Below are 19,842 nucleotides of genomic sequence, written 5' to 3'. Positions count from 1 at the left end.
AAAAAAATGATAATAAAAACACAATTGTTCAAAATCTATGGGACACAGCAAAGGCAGTCCTGAGAGGAAAATATATAGCGGTACAAGCCTTTCTCAAGAAACAAGAAAGGGGTGCCTGGGTGGCTCAGTGGGTTGGGCCACTGCCTTCGGCTCGGGTCATGATCTCAGGGTCCTGGGATCAAGTCCCGTGTTGGGCTCTCTGCTCAGCAGGGAGCCTGCTTCCCTCTCTCTCTCTCTGCCTGCCTCTCCATCTACTTGTGATTTCTCTCTGTCAAGTAAATAAATAAAATCTTTAAAAAAAAAGAAAAGAAAAGAAAAGAAACAAGAAAGGTCTCAAATACACAACCCAACCCTATACCTAAAGGAGCTGGAGAAAGAACAGCAAAGAAAGCCTAAACCCAGAAGGAGAAGAGAAATCACAAAGATCAGAGCAGAAATCAATGAAATAGAAACCAATAAAACAGTAGAACTTATCAACAAAACTAGGAGCTGCTTTTTTGAAAGAACTAATAAGACTGATAAACCCCTGGCCAGGCTTATCAAAAATAAAAGAGAAAGGACCCAAATTAATAAAATCATGAATGAAAGAGGAGAGATCACAACCAACACCAAAGAAATACAAACAATTATAAGAACATATTATGAGCAACTATACACCAGCAAATTTGACAATCTGGAAGAAATGGATGCATTCCTAGAGATCTAGAAACTACCAAAACAGAACCAGGAAGAAATAGAAAACCTGAACAGACCCATAACCAGTAAAGAGATTGAACCAGTCATCAAAAATCTCCCAAAAAATAAGAGCCCAGGGCCAGACGGCTTCCCAGGGGAATTCTACCAAACATTTAAAGAAGAATTAATACCTACTCCCCTGAAACTGTTTCAAAAAATAGAAATGGAAGGAAAACTTCCAAATTCATTTTATGAGGCCAGCATTACCTTGATCCCTAAACCAGACAAAGACCTCATCAAAAAAGAGAATTACAGACCAATATCCTTAATGAACACAGAGGCGAAAATTCTCACCAAAATACTAAACAATAGGATCCAATAGTCCATTAAAAGGATTATTCACCACGATCAAGTGGGATTTACTCCTGGGCTACAATTTGGTTTAACATCAGCAAATTGATACAATACATTAATAAAAGAAAGCACAAGAACCATATGATACTCTCAGTAGATGCTGAAAAAGCATTTGACAAAGTACAGCATCCTTTCTTGATCAAAACTCTTCAAAGTGTAGTGATAGAAGGTATATACCTCAATATCATCAAAGCCATCTACGAAAAAACCTACAGCGAGTATCATTCTCAATGGGGAAAAACTGAGAACTTTTCCCCTAAGCTCAGAACACGGCAGGGATGTCCATTATCGCCACTACTCTTCAACATAGTACTAGAAGTCCTAGCCTCAGCAATCAGACAACAAAAAGAAATTAAAGGCAGCCAAATTGGCAAAGAAGTCATCAAACTCTCACTCTTTGCAGATGATATGATACTTTATGTGGAAAATACAAAAGACACCACTCCAAATCTTCTAGAACTTGTACATGAATTCAGTTAAAAATACACAGAAATCAGTTGCATTTCTATACACCAACAACAAGACAGAAGAAAGAGAAATTAAGGAATCGATCCCATTTACAATTGCACCAAAAACCATAAGATACCTAGGAATAAACCTAATCAAAGAAGCAAAGAATCTGTACTCAGAAAATGATAAAGTACTCATGAAAGAAACTGAGGAAGACACAAAGAAATAGAAAAATGTTCCACACTCATGGATGAGAAGAACTAGTATTGTTAAAATGTCTATGCTACCTAGAGCAATCTACACATTTAATGCAATCCCTATCAAAATACCATCAACTTTTTTCAAGGAAATGGAACAAATAATCCTAAAATTTATATGGAATCAGAAAAGACCTCAAATAGCTGGAGGAATGTTGAAAAGGAAAGCCAATGTTGGTGGCATCACAATTCCAGACTTTAAGCTCTATTACAAAGCTGTAATCATAAGACAATATGGTACTGGCACAAAAACAGCACATAGATCAGTGGAACAGAATAGAGAGCCCAGAAATAGACCCTCAACTCTATGGTCAACTAATCTTCGACAAAGCAGGAAGAATGTCCAGTGAAAGAAAGACAGTCTCTTCAACAAATGGTGTTGGGAAAATTGGACAGACACATGCAGAAGAATGAAACTGGACCATTTCCTCATACCACACACAAAAATAGACTCAAAATGGATGAAGGACCTCAGTGTGAGGAAGGAATCCATCAGAATCCTTGAGGAGAACATAGGCAGCAACCTCTTTGACTTCAGCCACAGCAACTTCTTCCTAGAAACATTGCTAAAGGCAAGGGAAGCAAGGGCAAAAATGAACTATTGGGACTTCTTCAAGATCAAAAGCTTTTGCACAGCAATGAAAACAGTCAACAAAACCAAAAGACAACTGACAGAATGGGAGAAGATATTTGCAAACAACATATCAGATAAAGGGCTGGTATCCAAAATCTATAAAGAACTTTTCAAACTCAACATCCAAGAACAAATAATCCAATCAAGAAATGTGCAGAGGACATGAACAGACATTTCTGCAAAGAAGACATCCAGAGGGCCAGTAGACACATGAAAAAAAGTGTTTCACATCATTCAGCATCAGGGAAATACAAATCAAAACCATAATGAGATACCACCTCATACCAGTCAAAATGGTTAAAATTAACAAGTCGGGAAACAACAGATGCTGGTGAGGATGTGGAGAAAGAGGAACACTCCTACACTGTTAGTGGGAATGAAAGCTGGTGCAGCCACTCTTGAAAACAGCATGGAGGTTCCTCAAAAAGCTGATAATAAAGCTACCTTATGACCCAGCAATTACACTACTGGGTATTTACCCTAAAGATACAAATGTAGTGATCCAAAGGGGTACGTGCACCTGAATGTTTATGGCAGCAATGTCCACAATAGCCAATCTATGGAAGGAACCTAGTTGTACATCAACAGATGAATGGATAAATAAGAAGTGGTATATATATATACAATGGAATTCCATGCAGCCATCAAAAGAAATGAAATCTTGCCATTTGCAACGACATGGATAGAACTAGAGGGTATTATGTTGAGCAAATAAAGTCAATCAGAGAAAGACAATTATCATATGAGCTCCCTGATATGAGGTATTTGAGAGGCAACATGGGGGGTTTGGGGGTAGGGAAGGAAAAAAATGAAACGAGATGGGATCAGGAGGGGAAAAAAAAGATAAGAGATTCTTAATCTCACAAAACAAACTGAGGGTTGCTGGGGGGAAGTGGGGGTATGGAGAGGGTGGTTGAGTTATGGACATTGGGGAGAGTATGTGATATGGTGAGTGCTGCGAAGTGTGTAAGCCTGACGATTCACGGACCTGTACCCCTGGGGCAAATAATACATTATGTGTTAATTTTAAAAAAAGAGAAATTTTTTTTTAAAAAGTTCAGGAAACTCAATGTTATTTAAATAAATGAACACACTGGAAAGAACAGAGAGTTCAAGCAGATGACTTCAGTGTGTTTAATTCCTGATCAGGATTTTAAATTCCTTCTGAACTCCACCAATATCTGTCTCTTTTAATTAAAATAATCATCTAGGCCTTCTTTGATATTTTGATTAATGGAACAATCAGAGAATGTGACTAAGTGGAACATTTTTCTCTTTCCCTTCCGAGTAGAGAATGGACAGCCAATAAACACTTGAATTTATTTGGTCAAGAACAAGGTTAAAGACTTACCATTTTCCTTTGTGCTCTGACTTCATGGAGTTGTTGTTTGTAGTAGCAGTGATTTTTTATTGCCTGTGTCCTGTGAGAAAGATTATGTGTTAATAAGAACCCCCTAACCAGCCTTCTTCACATAAAAATGTGAAGTGACATGACAAATGAATCCTTTGAGGAAATTTCTCTAATTTGAATAGAGCCAAAACCACGGGGAAAAAGGGCAATAATCATCGCTGCTTTCTCTTGCTGAAACTTAGCCCAAGATGTTTATTTGAGAGAGTTAAGGATGAAGAAATGCAAAATAAATGATTTTCAAGCAGTACTTCAAAACTAAGATCAAATGTCCTTGAGGAAAATAGTTTCAAAAATTGTCCGGATTCTTATTGCATTCTTACATCAATTAGGACTTTAGGAATCATCTGGAACAGCAGTTTGCAATCACTGGTGGACATTAGAAATACCCGTGGTGGGGTACCTGTCTGGCTCAGTCAGTAGAGCATGCAATTCTTGATCTCAGGGTTGCGAGTTCAAGCGCAGAATTGGATGTAGAGATTATTTAGAAATAAAATCTTAAAAAAAAAAAAAGACATTCAGAAATTAAATTCTTTAAGAAACACCTGTGGGGGTGCCTGGGTGGCTCAGTTGCTTAAGTGTCCTACTGTTGATCATGGTTTAGGTCTTGATTTTGGGGTCATGAGTTTTAAGCTCTGAGTGGGCTCTACTTTGGGCATAAAGGCCCCTCAAGGGAAAGACTATGTTATTTCACTCACTAATGTGTAAAAAAAAAAAAAAGAAAAAGAAGAAGAAGAAGAAGAAAAAGAAGAAAGAAAGAGAAAAAGAAAAGAAATACCTATTGAGTTTTCAAGTATACACATACTTTGGCTCAAAAACTAGGAAGACTGATTCATTGGGTCTGGGGTTGGGCACAAAGATCTGTAATTTTTAAAGCCTTAAGTGAGGTTACAATTTTTTTAACTAGGAAATTAAAAGAACCTGTTACCTAAAGGAACATGGCATTCTGCATTTTGTTCTTCAGTGCTATCACTAATGTATTCTCCATTTATTGAACTAGGGAAACTGAGTCAAGACACCAAGGGAAAGAGTCATTATCAGAGCAGAAAATGGGATTTTCTCAACCAATAATCATTGCCCATTATTTGCAGCCACATAATTGATAATCAAATTCTCTTTCCAAACATACTATCTTCATCTGCTACAAGCAGGTTGTTGGTGCATGACAAGAGAACAACTGGCATTTATCTTCTCTGTGTCCTTGGGACAAAAGCAAATTCTTTGTGATGTGGCCCTGTCTACCTTCATCCATTCCAGAGATACCAGCCAGATTTTTCTATTTCAGCAAGTCAGCTGGACTCTAGGTAGGGCAGAAACATGGATTAGATGGCCCCAACTGGAGCAAGAACTGGGGCAGGGACCCAGGTGTGGCCCTTGGAGAGTCTAGTCAGGCTTTACTGAGGAGTAGCCAGTCAGTGTCAGAGAGATCCAAAAAGTAAGGAATGCGTGGGAGTACATAGTCACCAAGAATTCAGAGATAATTAAAACCTGGGGAGCCACTAGCAGCTAGATTTTCAGAGTCTGAAAAGGCATTGAATTAGGGCTCTAATAAACCTAGAAAAGTATCTTAGGTAGATGTCCAAGCAGATTGAAAGTCAGGAAAATTCTGTCACAACAGTCTGTGATTAAAGAACAATTAAGCAGCTTAACTGCATTTCTTTACTAATTTTTTCAACGAAAACATGAATAAGTCTGTTACTGACCCCTTTACATAGGTTGAGAGCAAAACTCAACTGAGAACAAAATCACTTCCTTAGAGCAGCATGCCTCCCGCACAGATTCAGCCAGAACGCCTCACTTCCCAGCCTACAGCACTGAACCACCAAGCCGGAGTACTGGCCAATTTCCTCACTCACACCAACCACATCAGAGCAGGTCTTGGAGTGCGGAGACAGCCATTGCCTCTGACTGGAATGTCCTTGGATTTCCTTTTCTGCCTTCTGAGGTGATGTCTATGGGTCAATGCCTGCCTTAGAGATTTCCAACCATGGAGAGTGGCTCCTGCCCAAACCTCCTATCCCAGGCAGAGATGAATACCCCCACCCCTCCCCACCTCAAGCCAGCGCACCTCAAGGCATTCTCAGGGACAGCGAGGTTGGTCGAGGCTGAGAATCATTGTCTTAGAATGAATATCTGTTACACGTGTATTTGAAAGTCAACAATTCTAACTTCTTCACTTAGGTTGAATTCAAATGAAACTAAATTTAAACAGCAGATACAGTGTGGCCATGTTAGTGAGCATATTTCCTCTTCTTTGTGTGTATGCATTAAAATATCTATTCACCGTGATTGTTTCCGAGTGGTGGGATCATGAGTGGTGGGATTACGAGTAATTTTTTTGCACTGATTTTTGTGCTTTTCCATATTGATAGAATTATTTTAACAATGATATTTTTATAAAATGAGTAGTCCTTTTAAAAGAGACTTTATCTATCTTACCTAAAAATATCTACCCAGTCCCACCCAGCCCACTATCCTCTATCACTTCATGATATTGGTTTTCTTTATAGCTCTTACCACAGTTTGTAGTTATATACTTATTCATTCATTTATTCATTTTCTGTCTCCTCTTGACCTTAAACTCCTCAAGGGAAGGACTATGTTATTTCACTCACTAATGCGTACACAAAACCTAGCTTTGGGCCTGGCACAGAGCAGCTGCTTGATGGAGGCCTGGCACAGAGCAGCTGCTCTGAAGTATTTGTTGCCTGATAGATGGGTAGACAAACATGTGATATAGTAGAAGGGGGTCCAGCATGACTTGAGGGAAAAAGAAGAGACTGAATACTGATAGAGAAGATCAAAGAAGGCATCCCAGAGAAGGAGACACATGAACTGAGTCTGGAGCATTGAACAGGATTCCAGGCAGCAAAGAAGGAAAGCTCTCTAGGTGGGGAGACTATCCAGAGTGAGGGTACAGAAACATGCAAGGATATAAATGTTTGTGAAACAGAATTTGCGTGTGGCCAGAAGGTAGGCAGAATCATATGGGGAAAAAAAAAATGAGACAGGAGGGTTGGGTTGGAGCCCACTGTAAAGAGCTTGGAATCCCTATTAAGTAGTGGGGACTTTAATTTACAAGGCAACCTTAGAACGTAAGGGCAAAAGAAAAGGAGGGCAAAGGACAAAAAGTCTAAGAAATACCTTGTGGAGAGACGAAGATGGGAAATGAGTTCAAACAGAGCAGCTGGAGTTGAGGAAAACCAGGAGAAAAAAGTGTGGTGGGAGGCAAGGAAAAAGTGTTTTAAGAAGGAAGAGGCTCAGAGTGTCAGATGCTGCAAAGAGAGAAAAACAATAGAGTTTGGCACATACACAGATTAGCAATGACTGTAAAAAGACTCAATACAGTGGAGAAGGGGATACAGGAATATGATTATAAGGAGAGTTTCTGTAAACTTATTTTTTTAAAGATTGTTATTTATTTATTTGACAGACAGAGATCACAAGTAGGAGAGAGGCAGGCAGAGAGAGAGGAAGGGAAACAGGCTCCCTGCTGAGCAGAGAGCCCGATGTGGGGCTCGATCCCAGGACCCTGGGATCATGACCTGAGCCGAAGGCAGAGGCTTTAACCCACTGAGCCACCCAGGCGCCCCTCTGTAAATTTATTTTGAAGTTATTGTGGATTTGCAGAAAAGTAGGAAAGTAGAACAGAGTTTCCATATACCCTTCACTCACCTCCTGCTAATGTTAACATCTTGCATAACCAGAATACAATGATCAAATCCAAGAAATTAACATAGGCACCATACTATTGACGAAAGTACAGATTTTATTTGGATTTTACCAGTTTTCCACTACTGTTCTTTTCTTATTTGGGGATCAAACCCAAGAACCCCACTTTGCGGTTAACTGTGTGTCTCCTTATTCTTCTCCCATCTGTGATGGTTTCTCATCTCTCCTTGTCTTTCATGACCTTGAACTTTTTTAAAAGAACTGGTCAGTTATTTTGTAGGTTTTCCCTCAATTTGCACTTGATGATTTCTCAAGATTAGATTGAGATTATTATGCATTTCTGATCTGTCTTGGCTTGTCATTTTGGAGGGCTTTGATGTTGATAACACGTTATTCCTGGTTCAAAGTTATGACTTTTCCCTTTATAATGAGTAGGTGTCTTTGAGCAAATTCTTCTTGATGATGTAAACATCCTATTTTTTCCTCAAACTTCTGCCTACCAATTTTAGCATCCAGCATCCTACAATTATTACTGTGGTGATAACTTGCTATTTTTCTCATTCTTTCCCTTTTTATTAATTGGGAGTCTGCCATAAGGAAAAACTATATTGTGTCCTCATTTGCTCATACAGTTAAGCATTTATATGAGCAAGGATTCATGGATATTTATATTATGGGTTTAATCCATTATCTTGCTATTTAAGTTGTTCAAATTGCTCCAAATTTGCTCACTGGGAATTCTTTTAGGTTGCTTCTGTACTTTGCAACTCCATCAGGTGAAGTTCCTCAGTTAGAGATTTGATTTCAGCTTTTCAAATAAAATCAGCCTTGTTGAAAGATTGTGCTACAATACTCTACCCTCACAAAAACTCTCCACTCATTTCCTCCTCAAACCTTGGAAGAGATTGATTAGGAGGCTTGGATAATGTCAAAAGCTGTTATAAAGTAGCCAGTAAGGTTTTAAATTATTTGTTGTCACCTTACAGGTGAGTATGAGAGCAGGTATGAGAAGAAGCACATTCTCCTAGAGCAAATGCCAGAATCACCTGGGGGGGGGGGGGGGGGGCAACCACACCATCTCCTTCCAAGTAGTGGTGAACCACTGTCACTAATGGGTATCACACAGTCCTTCAAGTCGGCTGTTATGGGGAAAACATAGAGGTAGGGAAACACTAATATAGGAAGTTCTGGAAATGAGAACACAGCTGTTTGTCACCCCCCTCCCCAACCTGCCTTTGGCCATCAATGTATTGTCCTTTTATAACATAATTTTAATCTACAACTCTCTTGAATTCCCAGGCTCATCAAACTTCCAAAGGCACAATTCTGAAAGGCAAAGGGGCCATCTGGAACTCAAATGGCCCTGTGTGGATCTAGGAGGATTTCAGAGATTTTAATGTTCCTGGTGAGGGGCTAAGCATCAGCCTTCAGGAAGGTCTCCTCCACCCCCAAATTTCACCACAAATTGCTGCTTCCCATTTTTACATTGGAACTGCTCATGCTAAAAGGTAAAAGTATATTATTTCTCTTCTAAAATATAATCAAAGACTTACTGGTATATGGAATAAAAGAGTCTGAAAACTTCAAAGGTTGATGCAACTGGAGGTACCCTTAGGGAAACTGTGGAATTGATAACAAAATTTCCTCAAAGATATGGGGTAGAATTCTTTGAGAGGAAGGTTTGTGAAATGTTCAGAGAGAAAGCCCATAAACCCGCCCAACTTCAGTGTTTCTCTACCACTCCTTTACCTTCTCTTCCCTTCATGCTCCTAAGGGGGTAGGGAGGACAGATTAGGGCAGCAAAGTTGTCCAGCTACAACCCCTCTCCTCCAGCAAACAATGGATAGGTGGAGGGACACTATCCTTCAAAGCTCTGGAGCTGAGTAAGACTTGGGGATGTCATGAACAGTACGGTGACTTTTAACAATACCATATTAACAATATGGTATTTAACACTATACGGTAGTTAACAATACTGTATTATATAGCTGAGAGAGTGGATCTTAAAAGATTTCATCACATTAAAAAAAATTGTAACTCTGTGAGGTGATGGATGTTAACCTGGGGCAATGATTTCACATATAATATATGATATATAAGCATACACAATATATTTATGATATATAAGCATATATCAAATCATTATGTTGTGTACCTTGAACGAATACAATGTTATATGTCAATTATATCTCAGTAAAAGTTGGGGCGGGAACAAACACATTAAGAGCATAGTAGTTTTCAACAATATCTCCTAAATAAACTAATTTAAAATTCAATTTTATGTTTCAAAAAAAGAGAAGGCCAGGATCCCCAGTCCCAATTTATCTCTACGGTAAACTGGGCCCAGAACTCTCTGAAATCTTAAGTAAGTTATTCTCACCATCCTACCCAAATTCAGCTCTCAAAATCAAGTAAAAAAACACATGAGTAAATGAGTCCACAGAGATGAAAAAAATATTCTGTGGCCCTTTTTCCAACCACCGGAGAGAAAATGGACTTGACAGAATGAACTTATGAAGGCACTTAGAAATATTTTTATGTTCACTAATGTAAAATGATAAAGACAGTGAACCAAATGAAGATAATGTTAATGGAATATCATACATCTTAAATCATATAACAAGTTACTATATAATTAATTCTATTTCCGTTCTTTATCTTGCTAAACATTTTTCAGGATCTCTCTTTCCTGAATGTTCAATAGATGTGTTTTTGTATGCTTTGTTGTAGACAGCAACCAATCTTTTTTGTGTTTTTTTAAAAATCTTGCCTTCTATCCTACTGCTTCCTAACCTTTCACCTCATGGCATACAGGAAATCAAATGGGATGAACAGACAGGTATTTCGAGATGTCCATATGAGCCATGATTTTTTTTTTAAAGATTTATTTATTTGTCAGAGAGAGAGCGAACAAGAGCGAGCACAGGCAGGCACAGTGGAAGGCAGAAGCAGAAGCAGGATGGATGTTAACCTGGGGCAATGATTTCAGGCAGAAGCAGAAGCAGGCTCCCTGCGGAGCAAGGAGCCCGATGTGGGACTCGATCCCAGGACGCTGGGATCATGACCTGAGCTGAAGGCAGCTGCTTAACCAACTGAGCCACCCAGGCGTCCCATATGAGCCATGATCTTAAATAAATAAATAAATAAATAAATAAATAAATAAATAAAAGATGTCAAACTCCTCATCAAGTCTTTTTAATGACAGTCTCTTACAATTCTGGATAGTCCTTACCAGATGAAAACATTGTGCATGTTGGGAATAAAAGAATTTTCAAGCCACTATTTCACAAGCATTCAAAACTTTATAATAGTATAAACTCTATATAAAGAACCGGTGGCTTTTCCTTTTCTTTCATGGACTGTTGTCATGTTGAAATTCATGTAATAATGTGAATAGATGTTGAGCTTTAACTTTAGCTCATCCAATATCTCTGAATAATGTTGAAGCTATAATTTGCTGAGTGCCCATGCATTAAAACTGTCACCCTGCAGCTAGCTGAATGTCACTAAAAGGGCACATGAGAGGCAAATGAACAGAAGGATGGCATCAAGATGAAGACAAATGTACCCCATCAGCTAGACCCATCCTGCCAGGCATCCCTGGAAAAGCACACAGGCTCGCCGACCTCGCCCTCCAACTCCTCCAAACACTCAGTGTACCATTTGTCCACGAGGTGCGGTGTCTCTGCCTCTGACCTATGAACTAGAGGAGGGAGCAGAGGGGAGAGGCCCCTCTTGGCCAGGCTCAGTTTCACAATGCCGTGCTGAGCCCTTTTGTCTTCAGCTTCAGGAACCACGGGGCACACCTTCAGAGCTTACTCTAAGTAGATGTCTTCCACATCACAGTGTGGTAACAGAGACACAGTCACTAGAGTAACTATAATTTAATTTAAATAGTTAAGAAATTCTCTCCCTGGGGGCTCCTGGGTGACTCAGTCGGTTTGGCTCAGGTCATAATTTTACAGTCTGGGATTGAGCCTCACATTGGGTCTTCTCCCTCTCCTTCTGCCCCTCCCCTCTGCTTGTGCTCATTCTGTCTTTGTCTCTCCTCACTCTCAAATAAATAAATAAGATCTTTTTTTTTAAGATTTTATTTACTTATTTGACAGAGAAAGATCACAAGTAGGCAGAGAGGCAGGCAGAGAGAAAGGAAGAAGCAGGCTCCCTGCTGAGCAGAGAGCCCAATTCAGGGCTTGATCCCAGGACCCTGGGATCATGACCTGAGCTGAAGGCAGAGGCTTTAACCCACTGAGCCACCCAGGCACCCCAATAAATAAGATCTTTTAAAAAAAAAAAAGAAATTGTCTCCCTAATACTCAAAGTTAAGTCTTTAGTTTCTCCCACCATAACTTCAACCCGAGCATCTTCCAGCACCTCCTTCCTTATCCACATGCCCATCCCACTTCCTCCATTTTCACAAAGCACAGGTGCATTTCTAGGTCAAGCCCAGGTTTCCTTTCTTCCTCTCCTTTCATCCCTCGCAAACCGTCTTGGGCAAACCACTACTTCTGCTTTGCCTCCCAGTTCCCCTCTGTTTCCCAGACCTAGCCCTGATGCCTCCTTTTTCTAGTGATCCCCAACAGGAGTTGCAATTGAGAAAAAGGTATGTGTAAGGAAATCTGTACATGGTGAAATTCTACTTAATGTCAACTTACTTGAGAATCAATTACTGTTACAGATAATTTACAACTGAATAAGGGATCACTTTGTGATCAAGAGCACTTGGAGAAAATGGATATAGTTTGCTTCCCAGCTTTACTCCCCTACTTTTCTGCAAACATTTCATTCATGGAAATGGCTTTAAAACAGCAGAATATCTTCATTAGAAACATTCTCCCCAACTTTCAGTTACGTGCCAAACTCCCTGGCTGCTTCTTCAGAGGCTCCTCCCTGACCCCCATTTCCCTCACTCTCTTCCCAAAACCTCAGTTTGCAAGTCCTTCAGATGAGTAAGTTCTGGAAGTCAGGTTCAACAGGCAAGTACTTATCGGAGCATGCGTTTCTCTAGGGTTCCGGAGCAAAATTCATTTAAAAAATTCAACTGTTATTTCCTTTTTATGTCTCCCATGTTGAAGTTTGATGCAATAATTAATTTCTCTCTTTGCTTCAAGCAAACTCAGACTTGGCTTTAGTTCTTTGTGAAAACAATATTTGTAATTGTAATATTTACAATTCCATATGCTACCCAGTTTCGAATAGGAGAATATGGAAATCCTACTTGGGTTTCAGAAGAAATAAATCACTTTGCTTCTCCTAATGAAGTTCAAAAAGAAAGTGTCTGAAGGAGGTGTTGAATGAATCAAAAACAAAAACAGAATGTCATAATGGTAAAACTGAAGCTCTAGCTTCAGACAAAATATCAGTGGACAGTTCATAGTTCAGATTTCATTTCTTTTACTAACATGACATTTCACCCTGAGCAAATCTCCAAGAGAGTGCCGATTCAGGACCCAAGGAAAAATAGGTTCTTTGCAGTTAAACACTTCATACCTTGAGAGGAAATTGGGATTTGAAAGAAACAGCACAAAACTGGATATGGGGAGACCCAGGGTTCCATACATTCTCAGTCCCTGTACAACCAAAGTTCTTTGTGCCTCCATTTATTCAATTGTCAGATGGAGACAATGCCACCTGCCCTGACTTGCAGTCCACAAAGGGCTGAGTCAGACACACCGACATGAGGCACAGAAAGCTTTGAGAAAGTAAAAGTGCTGTACTGATGTCAGGTGGTTTGACATTGATTAACTTTTTATCAAGTGAGGGGACCTCTCTGGACCTCTTGAGGTTTGTGGTCCTCACCAACTTCTTCATGTCAGCTTCATGGTCATTTACATGTGTATTCTCTGGTTTTACCTTCCTGTTGGACCAGATTATGGGCAGCTCTTCTAGTTTCCGCATAGGTGTTAAAAGCAAAATCAAACTATTTAGGGGAATATTTTCTCCAGAAGCCTCCCAAACCTATAAGAATATTAGGAATCAACATTTGGGATCTCAGATTGGAATTGGAGACATGTGGAATCTAAGATTCTCACCAGTTTAGGACATTATCTCCCACAGTCATATTAAGATAAAGAGGTCATGGTCGTGGCTAGCATGGAAAGTTGCACAGTGTGTGGACTGCACAAAGGGGTTAAGAGCTGACTGATATCTATTTTTCTGTGCCATTCAGTTCTGAAGCCATTGACTTAAGGTGCTCTGCCTGCCCAGAGAGGGCATTTTCATCCATTTGCACAAAGGCTCCAGAATGGCTAGAGGTCTTCACTTTGGGTGATTACTTGGATTCCAGCAATGGTGGAGGAAGAGGTGGCAGCGTGTAGAGCCATGACTTTTTCCTCTCTGCTTTAATCCAGGTCAGCCACCTCTGAGGCTGCAAACTCCTCCAGCACCCCTTCTTGTCTCTCCCCCGTCCCTCTCACACGTTTTTCCTGCCCCAGCTTTTTCTACTCCCTCCATTCTTCTTTCTCTTCCCTTCCCTGGGTCTCTTTCCCCCTCATTGTTTGCTGCCCTTTCCTTCTGCTCCCAGGAGACAGACTGAGTCGCAGGAACCATCCTTGTTCCCTGGCCTCCTCGTTGAGCTCTCATCATCAGTGGCATCCCCATCATTACTTAGAAGTTATGGCTCCAGGATTCTTGCTACAACTACAGAGAAGCAGAAGTCTAGCTTTTTTGTTTTATCCTTTCATCATTCCGCCTGACACCCCTCTCTCCCTAGTAACCAGGGTCCATGACCCGAGCAGACAGACCTGGTGGTCTGTTTATCTTATCTCTCAGGTTAATGGTCAACTATGTGGCCTCCGTCAGATGTGTAGTCATGGGGGGAAGAAAAAAGATACCCAGGAGACTGTGTCTTAGTCCTAAGGAAAGAATCCCAAAATGGTAGGATTTCAGGCAGCTTTCTGGCTGAGGTAGATGGTAGAGATTTTTTTGGGTAGAATAATCGCTCAAACACATGCTCGTTCTACCTCTTTCTTTTAGGAATTTTTCACAGATAGGCTTGAAACAAAGTGTCCAGCCCCCATGCCTGCCTCTCTTCTGCCTCGCTGCTTTTATGGTTGAGATTGTAATCTGTTCTCTAGAGAGCTCATATCAGGGCTTTGAACTCGACCGTCGCACAAGACATTATCATTGTCTCAGCCAGGCTGGCCCAGAATCCATGGTTGGCGGTCCAGCATCTCTTCATCACACCCTCACACACTCCTGAGCAATCCTAGATGCCCCTGTGCTTTTGGCCTCGCCCACCCCTGACGACCCTCAAGCCTGTACCTCAGGGCTGGAGTCCTTTCCTGAGCTCCATGTCACTGTACAGGCTGCCTATCAGACAAGTTCACCTGATATTCCTTAGACGCCTTAACTCACGGGCCCCAGACGGAATGTCATTCCCGCCTCTGCTGCCATGCAAACCTTTTCCATTTCCTGATTATTAACCCAGTCATCCACCAGCCACCCAAAGAGCCAGGAGCGGCACCCACAATTAGCTCCTCATTTCCTCCTAATTCCTCCCAACTCCATCTCGTTCTTTTACTCTCATCCTCACGGCCAGCGGACTAGCACCGTCTCAAGCCAAGACAATTGCAAATTTGTAATCCTGGGTCCAGCCTCTCACTTTGCTTACTCCCAAAATGATTTTTCCAAAATGGAAAGCTAACCATATTAATTCTTTAATAATACCTTTTCCATTCAAGTACTCCTAAGGCAAGCTCGCAGCAGGTGTGGGAGGGGTCAGAAGAGCAGGGTCTGAAGGGCCCCACTCTCTGCACAAAGCATTTTTTTTTTTACTTTGATTTTTACAATTTCACATTCTATTCTATAATGTGTTGGTCTTTGTTTTAAAATCAAAATAATATTTCCCCAAAGCTTCAAGCAAAAATTGATCTTGCAGAAAAGGGTGTTTTATCCTGCAGCCTCTGGAACCCTCAGGCCCTCTAGTTTGAGAAGCTGCTGTCCTAGCTGGAGTGCACTTTCTCTGCATGTTACACCAGGACTTTGACAAGTGTCTGTTTGTCTCTGCGGTTGCAGGACTTATCCATCTTCCTGTGATCCAGTCACACTGAACTTCTTGCAATTCTGTGAGCGTCACACCTGTTCCCATCTCAGGATGTTTACTTTTACTGTTTTCCTCCAACTAGACTGAGCCCCTCCCCCATCTCTCTGCTTAACTCTTAGGCCCAACTCCAGTATCATCTGCCCTGTGAAGCTGTCCATGAAAAACCCTACCAGGCCGAGTTAACCATCCCTGTTTTGTGCCACCAAAGTCCCACACCTCTCCCATAGCATGTATCCCATTAGATTGTAATTCTTTGCTTATGTCTTTCTTCCCCAGTGGACTGTGGATTGCTGCAGAGCAAGTCTGTGTCTAATTCATTTTGACCTTCCCAAGCCCAGCATCATGCCTGGCCCATGCCCAGATGGGAAGTGAATATAGCCAAGATGTTTCGTCCTAATGTTCTCCAGGGTTGATCTGATTGATCTGAATGACCATAAGAATGTCTCCTCCCCGTCTGTCAATTAGATGATCCCAGATGGACAAGGACACTCTGATCAAGGGCAGGTCAGTAGCTTTCCTCTCCTGCGGAATTCCCCGACGAGATCTCCAGATCTGACACATGGTAGATTCTCAGTGAATATCTATTAAATATCTGTATGAACTAATGATCAGCTCCACTGTTCTCTTGAATTAAACTACATTGTATTTTCTCCATCTTATCTTTCCAGGAATCCTGATATCCCTGATATCTCCCATAATGTAACAACATGCCAGCACTTACTAGACACTAAATAAATGTATAATAAATGAACGAATGAACAAATGGAGTAATATCTTCATGTGTTTTTCTAAAAAGTACATGCACTCATTTTAATTTTTTATCCTGCTACCCGGTGTGTTTACCAACCTGTTAGGAACTAGTTTTTCATTTAGAAGTGGAATCTTGACAAATTAGTGATAACTGAAATTATTCTGAAACCTTTATCTGTGACCAGTGTGATTTTTTCTTTTTAATTTCAGGCTCCTTTAGGAGAGAATTTTTGAGTGTCTTTGATCTCTTCCAGAGCTAATATAATTTAAGGTATAAGGCCATGAGCCTCAGAGGAAGGGCCATCTCTGTTTTTAAGTATAAATACTTAATAAATGTGACACCGCTCTTAAGCATTTGGATACAAAAACATAAAATGCTACTAAAGTAAAAAGCTTGGCACCCCATCTAGCCCACAGTGAGGGCTCAGTGAGTACTTTGCTCATCATTTATTCATTCCCTTCTAGGCTTGAATGTGGACTGTAAGAGCCAATGTTGGTGGATTATCAAAGCAGTGCTCAATTTTTATTGAGGACAACAATGCCCTTTCCTTAACCACCATTCAGTTGTAACATTGTTGCCAAGGACTAATAAAATGTACTCTTTTTTTAGCTAGGTATAAGCCAAGTGGATTGGATCTTCAGGTTGGAAAGGATTTTGTCTTGCTCAAAACTTACAGCAGTGTTTTTTAATTCTTTTTCCCTAATTTTGCACATTTCTCTCAGTAGAAAGTATCTGATCAAACGTCCTCAATTTATGCAGAATTATTTATTTATAAATTTTATACATTTAGTACCATTCTGCTATATATATACTTTTATAAAAGTCATCAAAGGAGTGATATAAAAATGAATAGCAATGGAGGTTCTTGTGTTTTCTTTCCTCAAACCAACAGATTGTTTTATAACTAGCCCACTGGCTAAAGGAAGTACTTCTGGATCTTACGAGAAGGATCTTGGCAAGATCAGTGTTCTCCAGGGTCACTGAGTGAATGGCACCCTGGCTCACCCATTGGCTCCCTCCCTTCAATGAATCTTATCAAAAGTACCTGGCTTAAACCCTTAAGAAAAAATTAGAATCCAATGACAGAATGATGTTTTAAAAGGCTTTATTTCCAGAGGAACCAGCTTTTTATGTTCATGCTAAATGCAGTACTTCATTCCAAATGAAAAGAACTAGACTTCTGATTATACTGTAGTATAACAAGAAAGGCAATAAAGCTGCAGTACATCCCCGAAGCACACCAAAAGGAGTATGGTAAGGAAAAAGGGGGTTTTATCTCACAAGGCCATAAACACTGAAAAATTAACTTTTCACTCCAGGAAATCAGCAGTCATCAACATGCTCTTTTGCAAAACATTTAAGATTTGTGATAATAACAAGTACTGCAGTGGCATTCCGTGTGGTTCTCCACTTTGGCATTTCCCATCACTGTGGCCTAAAAGGAAAGTGAGAAAAAAGATGGACGGATGGATGGATGGATGGACGGATGGAGGAACAAAACTGAAAAATGTTAAATAACACTGTCTGTAGGCAGCTGGACTAAAGAGATGCTTGTTCTGATTGCACATTCTCTATTTCAGCTAATATTTCACTCTAAAAGTTTGGGTTTGCCCTGTGTACAAATGTTATACTTTCTTCTAACCCACCCCTCATCACCTCCACAGCTGTTCCTTGCGTTCTGAATAAGTCCAGCTTGTCCCCACAGGTTATTTTTGATGTAAAGGGATGAATCCATGTACCAATGTCAAGCAAAAGATGGGTCATTAGACACTTCTGACATGAAACCCCATGGATGTGTTCTGGGGACATTTCTCAAGTTGCCAGTTAGAAAACTTCTGGGGCCCTCTAAGTTCTCACCTTGGTAAACGCTTTGGCCACACAGCATGTGGCTTCTGAAGTGATGTTCTTTGGGACCAACATCGTCTTCTTGGACCTTGCTGGAGTGGGATATGCTCTGGAGAAGCAACAGCCCATGCATTGAAAAATTGGGGCACCCAACTTGGAGAAGTATTTGTTTTCCTTTAGCTTGCATTCTGGGCAACCTACCACCAAAAAAGGCAAAGAGTAAAATAATCCAAGAATGACTCAAAAAGAAATAGCTCAAGGGGTGGAACATGTGACTCTTGATCTCGGGATTGTATGTTCAAGCCCCACCCTGGGCATAAAGCTTTTTTTTTTTTAATTGAAAAATAAATTTTTTTAAAAGATTTTATTTATTTCTCAGAGAGAGAGGGAGAGAGAGTGAGCACAGGCAGACAGAATGGCAGGCAGAGGCTGTGGGAGAAGCAGGCTCCCTGCTGAGCAAGGAGCCTGATGTGGGACTCTATCCCAGGACACTGGGATCATGACCCGAGCCAAAGGCAGCTGCTCAACCAACTGAGCCACCCAGGCGTCCCAAAAAATAAAATTTTTTAAAAAGAACCTGAATTTTCCCTGATTATGAGACGGTAAATATTCTTTTTCCATTGGAAATAGAAGGAAAGTAATAAACGTTTTTTGGCTGTTCACTTTCATGCATAGTATCTATTTGTACTGATTGTATTTATTTTCATGGGAAATAATTTTTGCAGATGCATGAGAGATCTCAACAGTCATAGTTTCTCACATAAACATAAAAAAAAAAAAGAGGAGTCGTTTCTGTCTCTTCAACCATGGATTCTCTATCCGTGTTAATAGCATGCCTATAGGAAGCACAAAACTTGACAGATGAAACACCATGCTCATCTGAAAGGAGAATTTTGCCCAGAGGCAAAACAGTTTCCCCTTTAGAACATGCTATTGTTTTTTTCCCCACCATGGAAATTCCAAATATTGACAGAGAAAAATAAGTCAGAATTAAGAAAACTTGGTGAATGGAGAGCCCTGATATCAGATGGGGAGCATCCACATTGGAGAACTGGGATTAAAATATTACCAATTGTCTAAGAAAAACCATAACCAAGAGTAGCTCACAGTTTCATCACATACAGAATTATATCAGCTACTCTATGAGATTTTTCAAACAATACAGCAAAACAAATGTACTGCATAAAATGGTGTTGTTTTTCTCCTTTGTTAACTGATGTGAAAATTCATCTACAGAGGAAACGTTAAGATCTTCTCAAATCTTCTGGGAAAAATGTAAAAAAAAATCGAGCTGACTATATAAGGAGCATTTTCTACTTATAAAACTCAGATAAGGAATAATAAGGAATTTATTTCAGATGAAAATGTATATGCTGCTATTTAAGTGGACATGTTAGATAAATTTTCACTATACATTATCTGAATCTAATTTAACTTTATGTGTATAGTTCAAAAGTGTCTGGATATGTACCCAGCAGCAAAGATTTATCACATTTGAAAAGGAAGTAGAAATGAAATTAATGGAGTTATTGATGTACATCTAGAAATGTGTGTTTTTCTTATTATTGCAAATCCGTTCGGTCACATACTTTGTATTGTAAACTCTCCTTCAGGAAAGGAATGGAGAATATGCAGAAACACAGACAATGTGGCCAGAATGACAGCTGCATATTTTCTGTAGTAATCCATGGC

General features: G+C 40.2%; 1 protein-coding gene across 1 annotated transcript; it reads right to left on the bottom strand.

Annotated features, from left to right (window-relative positions):
- Positions 1-17,502: 17,502 nt before the first annotated feature.
- Positions 17,503-19,842, bottom strand: CGA (glycoprotein hormones, alpha polypeptide). The gene is made up of 3 exons (XM_059176328.1): positions 19,740-19,842; positions 18,163-18,347; positions 17,503-17,740 (listed from the first exon to the last, which is right to left on the bottom strand). Exons 1-3 carry the CDS (start codon positions 19,837-19,839, stop codon positions 17,663-17,665), a joined length of 363 nt encoding a protein of 120 aa, XP_059032311.1. The 5' UTR covers positions 19,840-19,842; the 3' UTR covers positions 17,503-17,662.

This window comes from Mustela lutreola, chromosome 6, assembly GCF_030435805.1.
Source record: "Mustela lutreola isolate mMusLut2 chromosome 6, mMusLut2.pri, whole genome shotgun sequence".
Taxonomy (NCBI): Eukaryota; Metazoa; Chordata; class Mammalia; order Carnivora; family Mustelidae; genus Mustela; species Mustela lutreola.
The sequence above is the reverse complement of the archived record's forward strand: the minus strand, read 5'-3'. Positions and strand labels throughout refer to the sequence as shown.